The following is a 22584-nucleotide window of genomic DNA, read 5'->3' as shown; positions in this document are numbered from 1 at the left end:
TTTAGCTTACCTGTGATTGCAGCTCAGCTTGGTACGTACTAAATTTTACTATTGTTAATTGTTCAGAATCATTTAATTCAAGTTCAAAGTTAAATCTCTTATTTCTAAATTGCGTAGAGTCAAGTTGCTTTTGAAATGATTGTTGAGGTAGTCCAAGACTAACCGTATTTTACTAAATTTCGATGTGCTTCAGAAAGAAAGCTCACTATTAACTTCAGTCACTAAATTAACTTTCAATTTTCTGGTTTTATTAATTCTTTTGCTAAATTAAGTCAGAGTGCAGCGAAATTTATTACTTCTGACAAACTTTCAGTTTTCACACTACACGTGTCAACCTTCAGTTGCCACACTTCTAGTGCTAATTATATGTGTAATAACCTTTCTTTTTCAGTTACTATAGTAATTGTCCTTAGGACTGGCGACCGTAATTTCCCCCAAATCTCAAATATCTAATTACCGCTGGTTAATTGTTGACGTAACGGCCGCACATTTACTTTCTTTATTAACCTTACCCCTTTTCAAAATTAATTTCCACCAGTTTCATTTGCATTTAGATGTAACCCTTTCCTCCCTCTTTACTGACAAATTAACTTCGGTGACGATTGCTTTTCCCAAATTTCCATTAGGTACACGCGGTTTAAATTTTCACTGTCATTAAGGTCAATAAGTGAGGGGGAGGTTACATGTGTTACGAATTTTGACGATTTTGGAATAGCTAAACAATTTCTATGTTTCCTATGAATTTTAATATGTGGTCGACCTGTTTTATTTTGTGCAAGATGACAGAGTGGAATAAGATTAGGAGTGTCTCCACTCAATTATTATGGTCTAAAAATTGATTTATGCTTAATTAGACGAATGCTAAATTTTGTTGATGTTTTGAGCATATGCATTTCCGCTGTTTCTTTTTTGGGACATTTTCTGAGTCTGTTCAGGTTACACGAACATCCTCAGACAATGTGGGGCACGTGTAACGCCGGAAATGCATATCCTCCTATTTCCATCTATTGTACTGTAAATTTTTTCCTTATTTTGTTACCTGAATATATGACATTTCTGTGCCTTTATATATTGTAATCTCTCTGACTTTGCACAGACTTTTCAAATGCCCCTCGTATTCTGAACACTACACTGAAATACATTGCAACAACAACAACAAGAATAAACAAGAACTGGCTAAACTTTCCAGCGCCACATTAATTTATCTTCCAAGAAAAATAATATATTGTTAAGATGCATTGTTATTGATTGTTACTTAAATTGGGAGTTTACATACGAATTTGACATGCCCATATATTCTGAAGAAAAACATAAGTTAAGGAACAGAGTCACAACATTCACATTCTGTTTGTTTGATAATCTATTACTCAGCTCTATGCAGTTTGTTATTACTTGCACCATTTTAAAGTTTTCTCGGTGAGACTGATTAATGGTTTGCTTCAGGTGTTCAGCAGAGTTGTTGTTTCCAATTTATGCATAATATTTCAGTGGCAGACCCACTAATTTTCTTTGGGTGTTGTGAGTTGGGGGAAAAAATTTTTTTTTCTCAAACCAAAATTTATTTTTACAAGAAAGAGAATTTCTTAAGCTATTTTCTACATGAAACTCCCTGACAGATTACAACTGTGGCCCAGACTGAGACTCGAACTCGGGACCTTTGCCTTTTGCGGGAAAGTGCTCTACCATCTGAGCCACCCAAGCACGACTCACGACCCGTCCTCATAGCTTCAATTCTGTCAGTGCCTCATCTCCAACTTTCCAAACATCACAGAAGCTCTTCTGCAAACCTACATAGTCCAACCAATGTTTATCAAAGGTTCCTGGGTTTGGCAGAAGACGTCAGATCAGGCACGTTACACATTTGTCAGTCAGCACCTCTTTTGGTTCTGGATAGCTGCCTGAGGTTTTGTAGTGTTTCACAATAACTATCTGAGTTGGCGGTTGTCCCAGATTCCATGAAACTGATCACCAGAATCCCCTTACAATCCCAAACCACAATGGCCATGACTGTCAGCAGAAGCAGTTTGTTAGAACTTCTTTGCATATGACCATGAGGGATGCCACTGTTTGGATTTTTATCTTCTAGACACTTCTGAAGAAACTGGCGAGCACAGAGAAGACATTTCTCCTCATGTTCTGCTGTCAGCATAAGCGGTACCCATTGAACATAACAATTGGGATACCCAAATTTTTCAGTTCAAGCTCTCAACTGTACCATAACTCTTAGGAATCTTAGCAACAATTTCACAGATGGTAATCCTCCTGTTTTCAAGCATTTTGTATTGGACAGTCCTAAAATCCATGACCACAGTGTTTGCCAGCTCAAGCCAAAACAGCTGGCTTCAGCTGCCAGAAACTGTGTGTGTGAGTTGCATTTCCATGAGAGTAAGTGTGTGTGAGTGTGTGTGTGTGTGTGTGTGTGTGTGTGTGTGTGTGTGGTCTTTTTTTCAACAAAGGCTTTGTGACAGTTTTTTTGTTGTGCCTATCTGTAACACTGCATCTGTGCTGTATGATAAGTAGCAACTATCGTTCTCATATTATTACATCCCAGAAAATGTCATTTTAGTACACCTATAAATACATTTTGTACCTGCTGTAATCACCATCACCATCATGAGCAGCAGTACTACTGTAGTATAATGTTGTTAGTTTTTAGTTGTTATGTTATTCACATTACATTAAAGTTATACTTAATTCTATTAATTCCATTTTATTACTATTTATCACGTAAAAACTGTCATTTCTTGAGTAACTATGATGTAACAACTACAGATTTTTTAAACCCTGATCTGATGTAAGACATGGCCTGAAAGTCCTAATCTAATCAGGTTACATTAACTAATAATATGGGGCTGAGATTATCACAATCTATTTATTTCATGGAAATGATATTCTTTTTAATACTAACCTGTATTGTGTAATCCTTGTGACTTTTGATGGCTTTCTGCAAAGCTGCTGCCTTCTCTTTATCAGATTTTGACGAGTCTAGCATTGTATTTGCAAATTCAATAGATTCAATAGAACAAGAGCGAATGGTTTCTGTCCGACCATGAATAAATTTTCTAGTTGATGCAGATTCATAATGGGCACCAGGCTGATTATGAAGCCTAATAAATGGAAAAAATGCAATATTTGAAGTATTTATTATGTAAAGTCTGATATTCTTTAAAGAAATATTCAGAAAGAAAATTTGAGGCCTGCAACTTACCACCCAGTAATATGTTTTTCTAAATTTTGTTACTTTACAGCTGCTATGAATGATTTTGAGAATTTGTAAAATCAGTTTTGTCAAGGAGGTAAAGGAGAATTGCAGGAGCAGCAGAAAGAGAGAGAGAGAGAGAGAGAGAGTGTGTGTGTGTGTGTGTGTGTGTGTGTGTGTGTGTGAGAGAGAGAGAGAGAGAGAGAGAGAGAGAGAGAGAGAGAGTACGTGAGGGGGGTGGGAGAGAGAGGTGATGGGGATGGAGAATGAGGAGGGGGAGGAGGGGGAGGAGAGGGGGAGAGTGAATGTGGGGTTGGGAAAGAGAATGGGGGGGGGGAACAAGAGGGGGGAGGAGGTGATATGGGGAAGAGGGAGGGAGGGAGGAAGGAAGGAAGGCAGGAAGATTAGAGTTTAATGTCCAATTGGCGTCAACATCATTAGAGATGGAGCTCATTCCGAATCTTTCAAAGATGGGGATAGAACTTGGCCGTGCCCTTACAAAGGAAGTGATTTAGGGAAATAATGGAAAACCATAAGCTAAATTGAACAATCATCATTTTGAATGCAAGTCCAATGTGCTAAGCATTGTGTCACCTCACTCGAAAGGGAAAATGGAAGGCATAATGGGTGGGGTGGGGGGGGGTGGGGGGCACAGTGGGGCAAGAGGGGGTGGGGGGGAGAGAGGCAAGAGGGGGTTGGGGAGTGAGGCAAGAGGGAGGGGGAGTGGGGAGGGGGAGGGGGAGTGGGGAGTGGGGAGGGGGAGTGGGGAGGGGGAGTGGGAGTGGGAGTGGGGAGGGGGAGTGGGGCCGCGGAGGGAAGGCCGCGGAGGGAAGGCCGCGGAGGGAAGGCCGCGGAGGGAAGGCCGCGGAGGGAAGGCCGCGGAGGGAAGGCCGCGGAGGGAAGGCCGCGGAGGGAAGGCCGCGGAGGGAAGGCCGCGGAGGGAAGGCCGCGGAGGGAAGGCCGCGGAGGGAAGGCCGCGGAGGGAAGGCCGCGGAGGGAAGGCCGCGGAGGGAAGGCCGGGGTGGGAAGAGTGGGGTGGGAAGAGTGGGGTGGGAAGAGTGGGGTGGGAAGAGTGGGGTGGGAAGAGTGGGGTGGGAAGAGTGGGGTGGGAAGAGTGGGGTGGGAAGAGTGGGGTGGGAAGAGTGGGGTGGGAAGAGTGGGGTGGGAAGAGTGGGGTGGGAAGAGTGGGGTGGGAAGAGTGGGGTGGGAAGAGTGGGGTGGGAAGAGTGGGGTGGGAAGAGTGGGGTGGGAAGAGTGGGGTGGGAAGAGTGGGGTGGGAAGAGTGGGGTGGGAAGAGTGGGGTGGGAAGAGTGGGGTGGGAAGAGTGGGGTGGGAAGAGTGGGGAGGGGGAGGGAAGGGCAGGGAAGGAGGGGTTGAAATATTCTTGAATATACTGTTGTGCAAGTGATGAGTAAGGCATGCAGAGTTAAAGGACACTTTAACAGATAAATAAACTATTGAATATCTTCACTTCGATTGAACACTGAGGTCACTTTATCTATTCTCAGTTTCATAAATTTTAAAGATGAGTGAACCTATTCTAAACTTAAGTGATCTTCATGCAACTTTTCAAACTTTTCATCGGTCAGGCCTCCACATCAGCCAGCCATGTTCTGTCATACTTTTCGCACCCAACTGAGTGTGATTAGTGACTAGCTTTTTATTACAGTACATGATGTTAACTTGAGTTTTCAAGGACTATCAACAATAATATTTCATAATACTAAGTAGCGCTTCAAGAAGTGCTAAATTATAACTTCCAAATCAAGACATAATTATCCTGTCAATGCTGTCATAGGATATTTACGGAAAAAATGTTACTGTTGCTACTTGCAAATACAGAGCAGGTTCAATTAACGAGTCATATTACCTACTGTCTTCACTATTAATAAATATAATTCTACGTAAATAAGCAATAGTATGTTACAACAGCCATTATAAGCCTTTTTTGGATGTTTTATGAGCAAAAAACTGGCACACGCTGTCACATACTGAGCAATTCTGAGGAAAATTCTTTCCAAGTTTTTGAAATAGGTGTACTTGCTTATAAGAAAATACAAAGAGAAAAGGTGGTTACCATTTGTAATCCCAGCAGACAAGCTTCACAGACACTCAAGGAAGCGAAACTGCCTTACTAATAAGATTTTTTGGTATAGAGTCTGCTGTTTACATACTTACAGATTAAATGTTCTGCAAATGAAAGATGATTAGCCATGATAGTAGCATTACTATATTTGAATTGTCATAAATTCATAGTGCTTTTGTTTCATATGTTGGTATTCTGGTTGCAATGGGTTTATTTATTGATTATCATTTTTTAAATTTGTAGTTCACTGTTGTTGTTTGAGTTAACGTATTGTTATTTCACCATTTGGAGATAGAGAGTGGAGCTGTGGAGACTAGAAAATTGAGCACCAAGTGGAGAAATCTGAACATTTCAAACATATTACTCTTTTGTGTTCAGCAGAGGGGTGACAGCAGCAGATGCAGCCAGAAATGTTGTGCCACATATGGGGCTAATGCCACTGGACAGAAAACAGCAAGGAAATGGTTTACTCGTTTTCAGGAGGATTTTTATGACGTCAGTTACTCTCCATATTCAGGAATGACCTCTGGGGTTTGAGAAGAAGATTGTTTAAACACATTGATCCACACTGTTCCATGTCAGTGTACTCGAGAACTGGCAAATTTGATGAAATGTGATCGTTCCACCATTCTCAGACTTTTCCATGCAATGAGGAAGGTGCAAAAATTCCTAAAACCACAATAGTCAACAGATGGCAATAAGTGCATCTCTGCTTGCTTGTCTTGAATTGGTCATGAACAACACCAACCTTTCCTATCCCGTATCATTACTGTTCACAATAAATGGTGTGTTTATGCTAACATAAGGAAAAGAAATGAATGGTTGAGCCCAAACAAAGCCGCGACTCCCTATACAAAGACGTGCACAGATCACAAAAGATAATCTTATGCGTCTGGTGGAACAATGATGGTGTAATGTACTACGAATTGCTACTTCGAAGTGTTACCATCACTGCTGACATTATTATCAACAACTGATATGTCCTGCAGATGCAATCCAAGAACAATAGCTAGGAAGTCTGTGTGGTGCTACTCCATTATAATGCCCACCTGCATTCTGCTAGACTGAGAAAAAGCACTATACAGAATTTGGGTTAGAAAGTAATTCCACAACCACCTTATTCACATGATCTTGTGCACTCGGATTTTCAATTTTCCCACACACTATTCAACAACCTTCAAGGAACCTCCTCCCTGGATGAAAATGTGCTCCGAACATGGTTCAATGAGTTCTTCACTTCAAAACCACACGATTTCTACAATTGCAGTGTCAAAAAGTTACCCCAGTATTGGCAGATCATTGTGAATAGTGAAGGAGAATATATTATTGATGAATAAAGTCTCTGTTGTGTGTTTTAAAATTATGGAAAAATGCTATGAACTTATGCGCCAACCAAATTTAAGTGAACATTCAAAGTAGATATTAGCAGGATGATAAAACATTCTCTATACATCCAGAATAAGATTTCCACTTTGCAGCGGAGTGTGCGCTGATATGAAACTTCCTGGCAGATTAAAACTGTGTGCCCGACTGAGACTCCAACTCGGGACCTTTGCCTTTTGCAAGGTCATCGGTCTCATTGGATTAGGGAAGGACGGGGAAGGAAGTCAGCTGTGCCCTTTCAAAGGAACCATCCTGGAATTTGCCTGGAGTGATTTAGGGAAATCACGGAAAACCTAAATCAGGATGGCCGGACGCGGGATTGAACTGTCGTCCTCCTGACTGCGAATTTAAATATAATTTTGTATAAAAGTAAATTAGTAATTAACATATTGCCATGGAAGAGTTTTCTTTGGCCTTGCATTATTTAATCGGGAATTTAATGTGCCAATTTCAGTAAAAGTTTAAACAAAACCTGTCCTTGAAATTAAAAGCAAAGTAAATAAAAATTTGTTAGAAGTATGCTACACAGTATGATTAAGATTTCTTTGGAATTATCTATTATGCAGATAACACACAATCATAAAATTATATAAAATGCTATGAACATGAATATCCTTTCTTACAGCTGTCGAAAGATTATTCTGTCTAACAGCAAAATGCATGAGCTCTGCAGCTTGTCTGTTGAGTTCACTGATTTGGTCTACAGGTAAAATTTATATTCAAACTTCTGAGCTTGACAAGCACAATTTTGAACTCTTTAAAAGCTAACAGCCTTGGACAACTGATATCAGATGGCATCTGTCATCTGCCTTTTCCTGCAGCACTTATAAATTGGAATGACTATTGTGAATGACTGCCTTGAATTCATCATGCTGTGCAGCATGTGGTCATGCTAAAGTACACCAAATATTCTTATGAGAAACAGTGCCACTTCTTCATTTCCTAGACATAAGAAAAGAACCTAAGTTGATTAGAGTTATTTTACAGAAAGTTAAATCACTCAGGACAGAAGATTACATGAGGAACAGCAACACGAGCATTGCAGAATGTTTAAAAATATAAGGAACTTTGGAGTAAACTAGCAGAGACTAGTGGTTGCACATTTGAGGATTTTAATAGCAACGTTCCACTGAAGACAAAACAAAAAAGCAGTAGTCTTTTTCCTTTTTTGCTGTTTAATGTGACCCTTGAGGTACATTTTAATTTTATCTTTTCATTTTGTTTATTTGCTCCAGTTATAAGATTTTTCAGAGTTTATAGTTAAAATTTTACATTTTTACAAGACTGCAACTGTCCGAATTGTTACACATTATACAAGAGACATTAAGACAGTCCCCATTTCTTTTTAAAAAATCCTAATTATCCAAAACAAGGTCTTGAATTTGTGACAGTGTAAGCCAATTTTTATGCAGAATGATGTATCTGAACAAAAACCAGGCTTCTGTTACAACAATGACATGGAACTAGAAGCACAAATTACTGTATTTGGACACACTGCTACTATCACCATCATCAATGAAGTTCTTTCAGGGCAATCAGTTAAAAATAGGACTATGTACTCCTTCACTTCATCTTTACTTATTGATTCCTGTACTTGGCTGTTGTCTTTCTACACCTTCTGTACTGCATTCTCCGATATCTTTCTGGGTCATTTTACGAGTTCTGTCTTGTGTGAATAATTTACAGAAATTTAATATTTTGAACATTTATTATGCTATTATTAAATATGAAATTCATTGATGGTTAATTTTACTGCTCAATCTGCACTCCAGCTTCGATAAGGACATGTAGGGAATACACTGGAGTCAAGGAATTTTGTACCAAGCTCTATAAACTTAACAGTTGTGTGAATGGGAGTTATATCTAGCAACATCATTTAAGGCTTCTGTTTCATGTCAGCAATACATCACTGTTTACTTTATTTTAAAGAAAGTAAGCATCATTTTAGCTGGCCGAAGTGGCCGTGCGGTTAAAGGCGCTGCAGTCTGGAACCGCGAGACCGCTCCGGTCGCAGGTTCGAATCCTGCCTCGGGCATGGATGTTTGTGATGTCCTTAGGTTAGTTAGGTTTAACTAGTTCTAAGTTCTAGGGGACTAATGACCTCAGCAGTTGAGTCCCATAGTGCTCAGAGCCATTTGAACCATTTTTTTTTTTTAAAGAAAGTAAAAACATTCGTTACACCATGAATGTCTGTGTTTCGGCATTGTAAAATCACCACTGGATAAGACCAGCTTTCCCAATTACTCGTTTACTGAAACATTTCACTCATCTTTTTTTGAATACCTGTAATAATTTCCTTTCTTCAGCTACTTAAAACTAATTTTTTGGGTAGAAGGGGGAAAAAAAAAGAGACAGATTTCAACAACTGATAATTGCTTAAAGTACCAGAGCACTAAGGTTTTTTACTGCTGGTAATGCCAAGGTGCAAATAATGTTGACTAGTTGGTGTTATCGACAGCCACATCACACCTACGTACCAACTACAGTGACTGGCACATCAGGACAAACTGTTATGGAACCAGGATCTGCTCACCTACATGAATCATGAGGATGTCACCTTTTTACCAGACCACTTAAATTCCACATACACCAAGGAAACAAAATATTGTTTAGATTTTTAATAAGACAAAAAAGGAAGTCCTCCTTATACATAATGTGACTGTGCCACACACCAATGGTAGCACACATCGTACGTTACGTACTATAAGTATATCATACCTGTAATACGCTAACTGAATTGCCATCTGTATAAAACTGTCTGGACTAAGCTTTTGAGATTTTATGAAATCCTTTCCAAAGTTTGGAAATTTGAAACAAGCCATCTCAAGATCATTTACTAATCTGAAAATGATGTAAAAGAGTAATTTTAGTACATGAAACAGTATATGCAATTCTGTGAAGTTCACAATGTTAAAAGTACATCTTTTAAATTACATATTATCTGTAATTAAAAGAAAAAAAGATATCAGAGTTCAGTAGAGATATGGAAATGAAGATAATATCACTGAAAGGCATGGTAATTTGAATCAATGTATGAAAATATTCACCTATTTACCACGATATTAATTTTAAGTAGCACTTTTTTTTCTTCTCAATATGCAGTGAAAATGAGCTGTTACTGGGTGATGATCCCTGAAGCTGTGGTTATGTCATGTAATGGAAACAATGTGACATTAATTTGCTTCCCCCCCCCCCCCCCCATTAATGGAACCCTCATTGATGACAGAGCCATTGTAATCTAACATGGAAGGAAACTGAATATGCTTTCCTGCAGGAAGCATATCAACAACATTTATGCAGCTTGATTACAGCTACTGCCTCAGATTGTTTGTGCTGCTGATGTCTGACATGGAAGTGTAGCTTTGATTTATTGTTCTTAGTTACATTTCCTTGGAGTAGTATGAATTAGAATGAGTTTTACTCAGCTTCATGTGCTAAATGAAGCACCAGTTGTGTAAATACACCACTCTCTAGATATTCAGATCACTGATGTGACATTAAATTGCTAGAATTTCTGCCCAGAACTTGCTTATTGGTTTCAAAAGATTAGTTACTTCCTCTGTTAGTATGGTTTAAGGACATCCCCTAGGAAACACAAATCATGATGGCCAGGCCAGGGATCAAAGTTGACTATCACCAAAACCAAGTCCAATATTTCTTCAATTTGTACACCACTTAGTGAAAATTGTGTCTATGAGAATATGCCATTAACAATTTGTCGCACTTCCTATAGCCTATAGTTTATTGCTGCGAAAATAACTTTTTTTATTACCATGGAAACTTATGCTTGGAATCATAAATAAAAGCCAAAACAAAAATTCAAACTTTTGTAGATCAAACAGTGATCTGATTATTACATAATGACAATTAACCATTGACACTTAACAATAACATCATTTAACAGTTAATTCTTGACACAACTTATTCTTAAGGAAATGGGTACGATCAGCAGCTCAAAAACAAAAACATAATAATAATAATAATAATAATAATAATAATAATAATGATGATCTAATAATGGCATATGTAATTCAGAAATTAAAATAATGAAATATAAACCTACAGGAGTAAATATTTTAATAATTAGCATTTGTTTTATTCGTTTGCTAATGCTTAATGCCAGAAAATGTTGCGACATTAAAGACAAGGAACAAAAACAGCAAAGGATTTCAATACGAAATCTTGGAGCTCGTCTGAAATCATACAATAAAACCTATCCCCTTTGTCAGATAAGCTTCAGGACAGGTTTTTTCTACTTCTGAGTTTGCAATAATGAAAAGAAACTAATGTTTTTATGTTACCTGGTATGTGCGCATTCTCGAAATGACCTTGACCAAGTTTCCGCACAAACTCACTAGGTGGCGGGGTTATTCTTTGCAACACACTGTTTACGTTCTTGGTGCATTAGCTACAGCAAAACAATGGATACGGATTGTGAGCAAAGAATGAACTTTAAGTTTTGCCTTAAGTTCAGGAAAACCCTTAGTGAAATATAGACAATTTTTAAGCAAGCATATGCAGGTGACGCACTTTCAAGAAGTCTATTTTTCAAATGCCGCAAAAGATTTTGTGAAGGCAGAGATTGAGTGCAAGACAATCCCAGAGTTAGTAGCCCATCTAAAGCAAATACCTATGCAATCATGAAGCAGGAGGCAGTTAATGCAAGAAGACAATCAAGTAACTCTGTGTACAATATCATAAGAACTTAATTTGAATTGTGATATGTGTCATAACATTTTATGTGAAAATTTAGGGAAATGGAAACTTAATGCAAAACTTGTACCTCACATACTAACTGATGAACAGAGAGAGGAAACATGAATTTCTGCTGAACTACTGCACACAAGCCACATTTATGCCAAAGTTTAAAAGTTGGTGCTACCAGCATGACCCACACACGAAACATCAAAGTGCTGAATGGTGGAGTCCTGGACCACCAGCCTCGAAAAAAGTCTAGCAACGACCTTCAAAAACAAAGACAATGTCGATTTAGTTCTTTGACAGTAAAGGATCAGTTTATTACGAGCATGTTCCCTTGGGTCAAACAGTGAACCAAACTGTTTAAATAGAAGTCTTCAAATGTTTGTGACAAGCAATTCAACATCGCCACCCTGATGTGTGTCAATCTTACGACTGGTTCTTACTGCATTACAATGCAAGACTAATACTGCTTTCTCTGTTACTGAATATCTGGCCAGACATTCTGTTATTGCCATCTCACATCTGATACATTTACCACCTCTTGTCTTGTGATTTTTTCCTGTTTTTGTGAGCGCAAAGGCGACAAAGCAAAGCTTTGTCAAGACATAGCAGATATTCACTGGGTTGTGATAAATGAGCTTAAAGCATCATAATTGAAAATTTCCCTTCTTGCTTCCAAGATATCCAGAAATGTTGGCAACAGTGCATATATAGCTAAGGGGACTACTTCGATTGGAGCGAGGATCATTACTTGCTAAATCTAATTTTCTGTTCTTAAATAAACCTGCCCTGGAATTTTTCTGACAAAGGCAGTATATTAAGAGTGATGAATCAAACCCAAGTTAGTAAAGTAAGTGAAATTACAAACTGGTGAAAATAAATTATCATTGTCAAGTTTGGTGAAGAATCTGTGACACACTCTTAAAACCACACACATAATAGACAGCTTACATGTCAAGGTTTGTTTCAGCCGTTTCAATAACTGTTTTTATGTCATCCGAAATGTTGAACTTCAGTCTCTGTGGTGGTACATAATTGACTGCTGGCAATGTGCTTCTGGTAGCACCCTTGGAACTGCAAAAAAAATTAAAATTATATAATGCACAGACAAATTCAGATGCAGTCACAGATTAACTACATCATCACAATTATCTTTAAAACTATAATAAAAAGGATTATAATTTTAATGACAATGATATATGCAGTAATTGTTCCTTCCCTGTATTCTATTGACAGTTGCAGGGTTCTAGACTTCACTCCCACGCTGTTTTGAGTTGTTCTTTGGGAAGTTACACCTTCACAGGGGATATAGATGTATGTTTAGGACTACTCACCATCATATTACAGTATTCCTACCTGCTCTATGACATCACATAATCTTCACGAAAATGGCAGTTATTTTCTGATAACATTAGTATCTTCCGGTGGTTCAATGTAGCACTCCAACTTGCTCTATCATCTGCTAACCATTTTGTCTCTACATATACCTCAATAATTGTTTTACACATTACAATCTTTGTTTGGCTCTAAAACTTTCCCTTTAACTGCTTTTGAACATCGCAGCAGGAATTTCTTTGTTTTTTATTTTATCCACCCACTTCAACTCTAAGGTTTACTTTGTGAAATGTGATAGAGCAGTTGTTCAAGGGAAGGAGTATGACCTGCGGGGGCTCGAGTCTGTGCTCTATTGACAACCTCAACAATGAACCACCTGCTCTAAACCATCCTTTTATTCTTCCTATATTCCTTTTGTTTAATTTATTTTTACTTCCTTTTATCTTCTTTCTGTGCTCCAGCTATATAGCTTCTAAAACTGTCATCCTGTAACTGATCATTATTGTACTTCTACTCTGTCATTGTATTATGACAGTTATGAATTTAATTTATAATTTTACTGTAGTTTCATCACTTATTCCTGTCCTTTAATTTCAACATCAAATTTTATACTTCCCAGGCTTCTCCTCATTCTTCCTTTTGTGCTGTATTCATGACTACTTCACTCTTGTTATCAATGTTAACCTGATTCTTGTTCTATCATTCACTTTTCCAAATGATGATATCATTCTGCAATCCCATGTAACTCCTATCTTGTTATGTGTAATGTTCACAACAGAGCACTGTGGTTATCTGACTCTTCTCATTTTTGTATCTACATCTACATCTTCATCCACACTCCGCAAGCCACCTGACGGTGTGTGGCGGAGGGTACCTTGAGTACCTCTAGCGGTTCTCCCTTCTATTCTAGTCTCGTATTGTTCATGGAAAGAAGGATTGTTGGTATGCCTCTGTGTGGGCTCTAATCTCTCTGATTTTATCCTCATGGTCTCTTCGCGAGATATACGTAGAAGGGAGCAATATACTGCTTGACTCCTCGGTGAAGGTATGTTCTCGAAACTTCAACAAAAGCCCATACTGAGCTACTGAGCGTCTCTCCTGCAGAGTCTTCCACTAGAGTTTATCTATCATCTCCGTAACGCTTTCGCGATTACTAAATGATCCTGTAACGAAGCGCGCTGCTCTCCGTTTGATCTTTTCTATCTCTTCTATCAACCCTATCTGGTACGGATCCCACACTGCTGAGCAGTATTCAAGCACTGGGTGAACAAGCCTACTGTAACCTACTTCCTTTGTTTTCCGATTGCATTTCCTTAGGATTCTTCCAATGAATCTCAGTCTGGCATCTGCTTTACCGACGATGAACTTTATATGATCATTCCATTTTAAACCACTCCTAATGCATACTCCCAGATAATTTATGGAATTAACTGCTTGCAGTTGCTGACCAGCTATATTGTAGCTAAATGATAAGGGATCTTTCTTTCTATGTATTCGCAGCACATTACACTTGTCTACATTGAGATTCAATTGCCATTCCTTGCACCATGCGTCAATTCGCTGCAGATCCTCCTGCATTTCAGTACAATTTTCCATTGTTACAACCTCTCGATATGCCACAGCATCATCCGCAAAAAGCCTCAGTGAACTTCCGATGTCATCCACAAGGTCATTTATGTATATTGTGAATAGCAACGGTCCTACGACATCCCCTGCGGCACACCTGAAATCACTCTTACTTCGGAAGACTTCTCTCCATTGAGAATGACATGCTGCGTTCTGTTATCTAGGAACTCTTCAATCCAATCACACAATTGGTCTGATAGTCCATATTCTCTTACTTTTTTCATTAAATGACTGGAGGAACTGTATCGAATGCCTTGCGGAAGTCAAGAAACACGGCATCTACCTGGGAACCTGTGTCTATGGCCCTCTGAGTCTCGTGGACGAACAGCGCGAGCTGGGTTTCACACGATAGTCTTTTTTGAAACCCATGCTGATTCCTACAGAGTAGATTTCTAGTCTCCAGAAAAGTCATTATACTCTAACATAATACGTGTTCCAAAATTCTACAACAGATAGACGTTAGAGATATAGGTCTATAGTTCTGCACATCTGTTTGATGTCCCTTCTTGAAAATGGGGTGACCTGTGCCCTTTTCCAATCTTTTGGAATGCTACGCTCTTCTAGAGACCTACAGTGCACCGCTGCAAGAAGGGGTGCAAGTTCCTTCGCGCACTCTGTGTAAAATCAAACTGGTATCCCATCATGTCCAGCGGCCTTTCCTCTTTTGAGCTATTTTAATTGTTTCTCTATCCTTCTGTCGTCTATTTTGATATCTACCATTTTGTCATCTGTGCGACAATCTACAGAAGGAACTACAGTGCAGTCTTCCTCTGGGAAACAGCTTTGGAAAAAGACATTTAGTATTTCGGCCTTCAGTCTGTTAGCCTCTGTTACAGTACCATTTTGGTCACAGAGTGTCTGGACATTTTGTTTTGATCCACCACTTTGACATAAGACCAAAATTTCTTAGGATTTTGTGCCACGTCAGTACACAGAACTTTACTTTTGAATTCATTGAATGCCTCCCGCATAGCCCTCCTCATACTACATTTTGCTTCGCGTAATTTTTGTTTGTCTGCAAGGCTTTGGCTATGTTTATGTTTGCTGTGAAGTTCCCTTTGCTTCCGCAGCAGTTTTCTAAATCTATTGTACCACGGTGGCTCTTTTCCATCTCTTACGATCTTGCTTGGCACATACTCATCTAACACACATTGTACGATGGTTTTGAACTTTGTCCACTGATCCTCAACACTATCTGTACTTGAGACAAAACTTTTGTGTTGATCCATCAAGTACTCTGAAATCTGCTTTTTGTCACTTTTGCTAAACAGAAAAATCTTCCTACCTTTTTTAATATTTCTATTTACGGCTGAAATCATCGATGCAGTAACTGCTTTATGATCGCAGATTCCCTGTTCTGCCTTAACTGTTTCAAATAGTTCGGGTCTGTTTGTCACCAGAAGGTCTAATATGTTATTGCCACGAGTCGGTTCTCTGTTTAACTGCTCAAGGTAGTTTTCAGATAAAGCACTTTAAAAAAAATTTCACTGGATTCTTTGTCCCTGCCACCTGTTATGAACGTTTGAGTCTCCCAGTCTATATCCGGCAAATTAAAATCTCCACCTAGAACTTTAACATGGTGGGGAAATCTACTCTAAATATTTTCCAAATTATCCTTCAGGTGCTCAGCCACAACAGCTGCTGAGCCAGGGGCCTATAGAGACATCCAATTACCATGTCTGAGCCTGCTTTAACTGTGACCTTCACCCAAATTATTTCAGATTTCGGATCTCCGTCAATTTCCTTCAATAGTATTACACTTCTTATCGCTACAAACACGCCTCCCCCTTCACTGTCCAGCCTGTCTCTGCGGTATACATTCCAATCTGAGTTCAGAATTTCATTACTGTTTACATCTGGTTTCAGCCAACTTCCTGGCCCTAGTACTATGTGGGCATTGTGACTGTTTATTAATGAGAGCAGTTCTGGGACCTTTCTATAGACGCTCCTGCAGTTTACTATTAGCAGATTAATATTGTTATTCCCTGTTGCATTTTGCCTACTCCTACCTTGCCACGTCTCAGGAGGCGTCTTGTCGGGCCTAGGGAGAGAATTCTCTAACCTAAAAAACCCACATGTACACTCCACACGTACTCTGCTACCCTTGTAGCCGCATCCTGCGTGTAGTGCACGCCTGACCTATTCAGGGGGACCCTACATTTCTCCACCCGATAGCGGGAGGTCGAAAAATTTGCACCCCAGATCTCCACAGAATCGTCTGAGCCTCTGGTTTAAGCCTTCCACTCGGCTCCAAATCAGAGCCATCTTCTGACCACCCAACAGCAAGTGCTATCCTTCTTGCATGTAGAACCAGCATTTATACAAATCTGCAGTCACTTTGAAAAATTTGTGGCAAAATGGACACTTTCTTCAACGAGTTAATGGTGATCTCAAATTGTAAAAAGATATCAGATATCATGCAAACTTATGGTGGCACAAGTCTTATTGAAAAATCAACCACTTCCATTTTCTCACTGATGTATAATACTTGCTTTAGTCACCAAGTGATCATGGTTTATGTTGTTTTTATAAATATAGGCCAGTTTGTATAATTATTCACAAATTGCCAACTATATTACTGGATGAAACGAAATGTAAATTAAGGGAAAGGCATACACTCACCTATAGCAGACTGACATGTGGTGCATAGACAAAACATAATGCAAAACAATGTTCACTAGCTTTTGAGCTCTGGCTCTTCCTCTAATAGGAAGAGCGCACATGCGCGCACTGAATATGACCGAAGGAGCGATCTGTTTTACTCACTAAAAACATTCAACAGCCAAGATCGCATAAATATTTCTTTGTTTGAAAACAACTGGTTTTGACAGACTTTTCTGTATCTTGAGGTCTTCAAAAAATCTTTTTGTTATGAAATGTGTTTTTATATTTTTATGTGGCTAAAAATATTCTAAATATTTAAGAATATGTCCAGCTTATGAAAACAGTTGTGGTACTGTGTACTGTGTTTTTATGACATGACGACCATCTGTGAATGATATAAGGCCATCTGCATAAGGTGCTTTATGTTTTTAAATACACTCCTGGAAATTGAAATAAGAACACCGTGAATTCATTGTCCCAGGAAGGGGAAACTTTATTGACACATTCCTGGGGTCAGATACATCACATGATCACACTGACAGAACCACATGCACATAGACACAGGCAACAGAGCATGCACAATGTCGGCACTAGTACAGTGTATATCCACCTTTCGCAGCAATGCAGGCTGCTATTCTCCAATGGAGACGATCGTAGAGATGCTGGATGTAGTCCTGTGGAACGGCTTGCCATGCCATTTCCACCTGGCGCCTCAGTTGGACCAGCGTTCGTGCCGGACGTGCAGACCGCGTGAGACGACGCTTCATCCAGTCCCAAACATGCTCAATGGGGGACAGATCCGGAGATCTTGCTGGCCAGGGTAGTTGACTTACACCTTCTAGAGCACGTTGGGTGGCACGGGATACATGCGGACGTGCATTGTCCTGTTGGAACAGCAAGTTCCCTTGCCGGTCTAGGAATGGTAGAACGATGGGTTTGATGACGGTTTGGATGTACCGTGCACCATTCAGTGTCCCCTCGACGATCACCAGTGGTGTATGGCCAGTGTAGGAGATCGCTCCCCACACCATGATGCCGGGTGTTGGCCCTGTGTGCCTCGGTCGTATGCAGTCCTGATTGTGGCGCTCACCTGCACGGCGCCAAACACGCATACGACCATCATTGGCACCAAGGCAGAAGCGCCTCTCATCGCTGAAGACGACACGTCTCCATTCGTCCCTCCATTCACGCCTGTCGCGACACCACTGGAGGCGGGCTGCACGATGTTGGGGCGTGAGCGGAAGACGGCCTAACGGTGTGCGGGACCGTAGCCCAGCTTCATGGAGACGGTTGCGAATGGTCCTCGCCGATACCCCAGGAGCAACAGTGTCCCTAATTTGCTGGGAAGTGGCGGTGCGGTCCCCTACGGCACTGCATAGGATCCTACGGTCTTGGCGTGCATCCGTGCGTCGCTGCGGTCCGGTCCCAGGTCGACGGGCACGTGCACCTTCCGCCGACCACTGGCGACAACATCGATGTACTGTGGAAACCTCACGCCCCACGTGTTGAGCAATTCGGCGGTACGTCCACCCGGCCTCCCGCATGCCCACTATACGCCCTCCCTCAAAGTCCGTCAACTGCACATACGGTTCACGTCCGCGCTGTCGCGGCATGCTACCAGTGTTAAAGACTGCGATGGAGCTCCGTATGCCACGGCAAACTAGCTGACACTGACGGCGGCGGTGCACAAATGCTGCGCAGCTAGCGCCATTCAACGGCCAACACCGTGGTTCCTGGTGTGTCCTTTGTGCCGTGCGTGTGATCATTGCTTGTACAGCCCTCTCGCAGTGTCCGGAGCACGTATGGTGGGTGTGACACACCGGTGTCAATGTGTTCTTTTTTCCATTTCCAGGAGTGTATTTCAGTTATGACAAACCTTGTATAATGGACTGATTTTTATCCATATGACAATTTGGCTTGGGGTCCAGCATAAAATAAAGACCTTTCATAACAAAAGGATTTCTGAGACCTGAAGATAACAGCAAGTCTGTTGAAACTGGTTGTTTTTAAAAAAGGAAATATTTATGTGATATTGGCTGTTGAAGGTTTATAGCAGTTATGGAGAACAGTTGGCTGATGGATGTGGGGAAAGGGTAGGGAAGGATGCATGAGGCAAGGAGGGGGTAGCGGGCAGTGCAAGGCAGGAGCAGGAAAAACAGATGACTCAGTGGCTGCACAACAAGACAAACGGAATTCTGAGTAGCTGACCATAATTATAAGAGTTACAGAAAGAGAGGCGGTGGAAAAAGGAGGAAGGTGCAGACGGAAACATGGAGTGGAGAGGGGTGGAAAGATGGAAGGAGACAGGTGGAGTGTGTGTGTGTGTGTGTGTGTGTGTGTGTGTGTGTGTGTGTGTGTGCGCGTGCGCTTCGCTTTCTACTAGAAAAAGAGCCAGAGCTCAAAAACTTGTGAACACTGTTTACTGTTACCTGTTGTCTCTGCAACACACACAAAACAGCTATAGATGAGTGGTCGCCTTCCATTATTTTACTTGTGAATATAATATTTACTCCAGCACACTGGTATTTTTCTTCTGTCTGCAGAACATCACCACTTGCCATGCAAGTTTACAATGAACATGGCAACTTCCGATGTAACTAACATTACTTTTCACTTAACAGGAGAAGGACTGAGTCATTGTCAGACAAAAAAAAAAAAAAAAAAAAAAAGGAGGACAGATTGATGGGGTTTAAGAGGCCAAACTATGAGGCCATCGGTTCCACAAAACTTTGTGTGTCAAGCAGGTAAAAGTTCCCAGAGAGAAAGGACAGAAAAGAAAAATCCAAATTAACCTCCAAAGCAGCTGGAACTCCCAAACACATTATGCAATGGGAGATAAACCCTCTGCACCCAACGAGTGCTTTCACACCCTCCTTTACCAAAAGGAAACTGGCTACACAGACAAACTGATAAAATCTCAGGAAAGAACAACGACAACGAGACAGTAGATGGAAAAAAATAAAAAAGAAAGAAGAAAAAATAAAAAAGAAAGAAGAAGAATTAAAAAAGTGGGAACGGCATGAGCCAGGTCAGACCATTAATTGCAGCTATGGGATCCCACGGTTGCAAGAGGCAACGGGCAACCTTCCAATTCCAAAAGCGGCTGATGAGGCCAATGTGCCTTACATCACAGAGATGAATAAAATTACTTTCATGGAAAAATGTAATGCCAGATCAGCTACTTTGGCATTGTCCGCAGAACAAGGTGCTGCGTTAAGCAAGTTAATGGAGTCACCACAACATTACCAAATTATGGCAGTCCAGTAGGATGTAGGCCATCATATGGGCACCACACCGACTATGTAGTGGATCCTCACATCAGAGAATGTGCCCATGGTTTTGCCTAGTGTGGCCAAAGCATGAAGGTTAGACTGCACTGTGGTTATGGTCTCCTTTATGGTGCACAGTTTATTCAGAGAAACCAGAAAATCAGTATTCCAAGCCTCCAACATGTCCAATTCCAGGACAGTACCCCAGCTCCAACGTCAGCATCCTGGTAGCCAACCAGTTAACATGTTCGTTTCCTGGGATCCTACAGTTACAAGGGGTCCATCCAAAGATGACCAACCATCCAGCTTGGTGGAGGCCATTAAGGAGATCCTGGATAGCCACAACCAATGGTTGTTGAGGGCTGCTCTGACTGATAGCTCAAAGTCTACTAAGGGAGTCACTGCTGATTAAGAATATCTTGCCAATGCTACAACAAAGGTGTCGGAGATCAAGCAATGGCCACCAGTTCTGCAGTGAAAACACGCATCCGTTAGGCAGGGAGAGTAGTTCACTGCACCCTGCAAGTGTGTAGGCAAAATAGGTTCATCCACTGACAAAACCTTCAGTGTGTACCACTTATGAGGCTCGAAATGTATCAAGGTCGACCAGGAACAGGCAGAGAAAAATCAGTCTTTCAGTCCCATCTGAGGATGGGATAACACACCATGGAGGTATACACAATTCCTCCCTGACAAGAGGTAACAGTGGGGGAAATTGGAGTACAGAGCAGAGACATTTTATACGAACCGTGATCCTGAATCCAGTCCTGGGCCTCTTACGGGAGGTCGGTCTCCATTCCAGGAAAAAGAATATGGTAGTCTGGATGCTCAGGAGTGCAGCGAGTGTGTAATGCATAGCTGAGCAGCACTTTATGTTGCCTGATCTGTAGGACATGGACCCCATCCTCTTTGAGTAGGTTTTTCACAGGGCTGGGACCCCATTCTGCTGTAGATGGGAGGATATTGTGGGAAGCACGAACTTTAAACCCGAAATTATGGTGGGACAAGAAGTTCTGTCCCCCCCATGAACCATGGAACTTGCCACTGTTGGGGAGGCTCGCATGCCTCAGTGATACAGATAGCCGTACCACAGGTGCAACCACAATGGAGGGATATCTGTAGAGGGGCCAGACAGATATGTGGTTCCTGAAGAGGGGCAGAAGCCTTATCAGTAGTTGCAGGGGCAACATCTGGATGATTGACTGATCGAGCCTTATAAAATCAACCAAAATGGCCTTGCTGTACTAGTACTGCAAATGGATGAAAGCAAAGGGAAACAACAGCCATAATTTTTACCGAGGGCATGCAGCTTTACCGTATGGTTAAATGATGATGGCGTCCTCTTGGCTAAAATACTCCAGAGGTAAAAAAGCCTCCCATTCGGATCTCCACGTGGGGACTACTCAGGAGGACGACGTTATCGGGAGAAACTGGCATTCTATGGATAGGAGCGTGGAATGTCAGATCCCTTAATCAGGCAGGTAGGTTAGAAAATTTAAAAAGGGAAATGGATAGGTTAAAGTTAGATATGGTGGGAATTAGTGAAGCTCGGTGGCAGGAGGAACAAGACTTCTAGTCAGGTGAATACAGGGTTATAAATACAAAATCAAACAGTGGTAATGCAGGAGTAGGTTTAATAATGAATAGGAATGCGGGTAAGCTACTACAAACAGCATAGTGAACGCATTATTGTGGCCAAGACAGATACGAAGCCCACACCTACCACAGTAGTACAAGTTTATATGCCAACAAGCTGCGCAGATGACGAAGAGATTGATGAAATGTATGAGGAGATAAAAGATATTATTCAAATAGTGAGGGGAGATGAAAGTTTTATAGCCATTGGGGACTGGAATTCGATAGTAGAAAAAGGAAGAGAAGGAAACATAGTAGGTGAATATGGACTGCGGGTACAGAACGAAAGAGGAAGCCGCCTGGTAGACTTTTGCACAGATCATAACTTACTCAAGACTAACACTTGGTTTAAGAATCATGACAGAAGGTTGTATACATGGAAGAGGCCTGGAGACACTAGAAGGTTTCAAACAGATTATATAATGGTAAGACAGAGATTTAGGAACCAGGTTTTAAATTGTAGGACATTTCCAGGGGCAGATGTGTACTCTGACCATAACCTATTGGTTATAAACTGTAGATTAAAACTGAAGAAACTGCAAAAAGGTGGGAATTTAAGGAGATGGGACCTGGATAAACTGAAAGAACCAGAGGTTGTAGAGAGTTTCAGAGAGAGCATTAGGGAACAATTGACAAGAACAGGGGAAAGAAATACGGAGGAGGAGGAGGAGGAGGAGGAGGAAGAAGAACGGGTAGCTTTGAGAGATGAAATAGTGAAGGCAGCAGAGGATCAAGTAGGTAAAAAG

The 22584-nt window shown here is 40.9% G+C and overlaps 1 protein-coding gene across 3 annotated transcripts in view; it reads right to left on the bottom strand.

Moving 5' to 3' along the window:
- Positions 1 to 22584, bottom strand: part of LOC126262416 (carnitine O-acetyltransferase-like) — a 101752-nt gene that overhangs the window by 2528 nt on the left and 76640 nt on the right. For all 3 annotated transcript variants that reach the window (XM_049959045.1, XM_049959044.1, XM_049959048.1), the window contains exons 10-12: positions 12321 to 12443; positions 9387 to 9509; positions 2909 to 3107 (exon numbers count right to left, since the gene is read on the bottom strand). In XM_049959045.1, the coding sequence (XP_049815002.1) occupies positions 2909 to 3107; positions 9387 to 9509; positions 12321 to 12443 (445 nt within the window). The remainder of the gene's footprint in view (positions 1 to 2908; positions 3108 to 9386; positions 9510 to 12320; positions 12444 to 22584) is intronic.

This window comes from Schistocerca nitens, chromosome 6 (genome assembly GCF_023898315.1).
Source record: "Schistocerca nitens isolate TAMUIC-IGC-003100 chromosome 6, iqSchNite1.1, whole genome shotgun sequence".
In the NCBI taxonomy this organism is placed as follows: domain Eukaryota; kingdom Metazoa; phylum Arthropoda; class Insecta; order Orthoptera; family Acrididae; genus Schistocerca; species Schistocerca nitens.
This window is presented reverse-complemented; position numbering and strand designations above follow the sequence as displayed.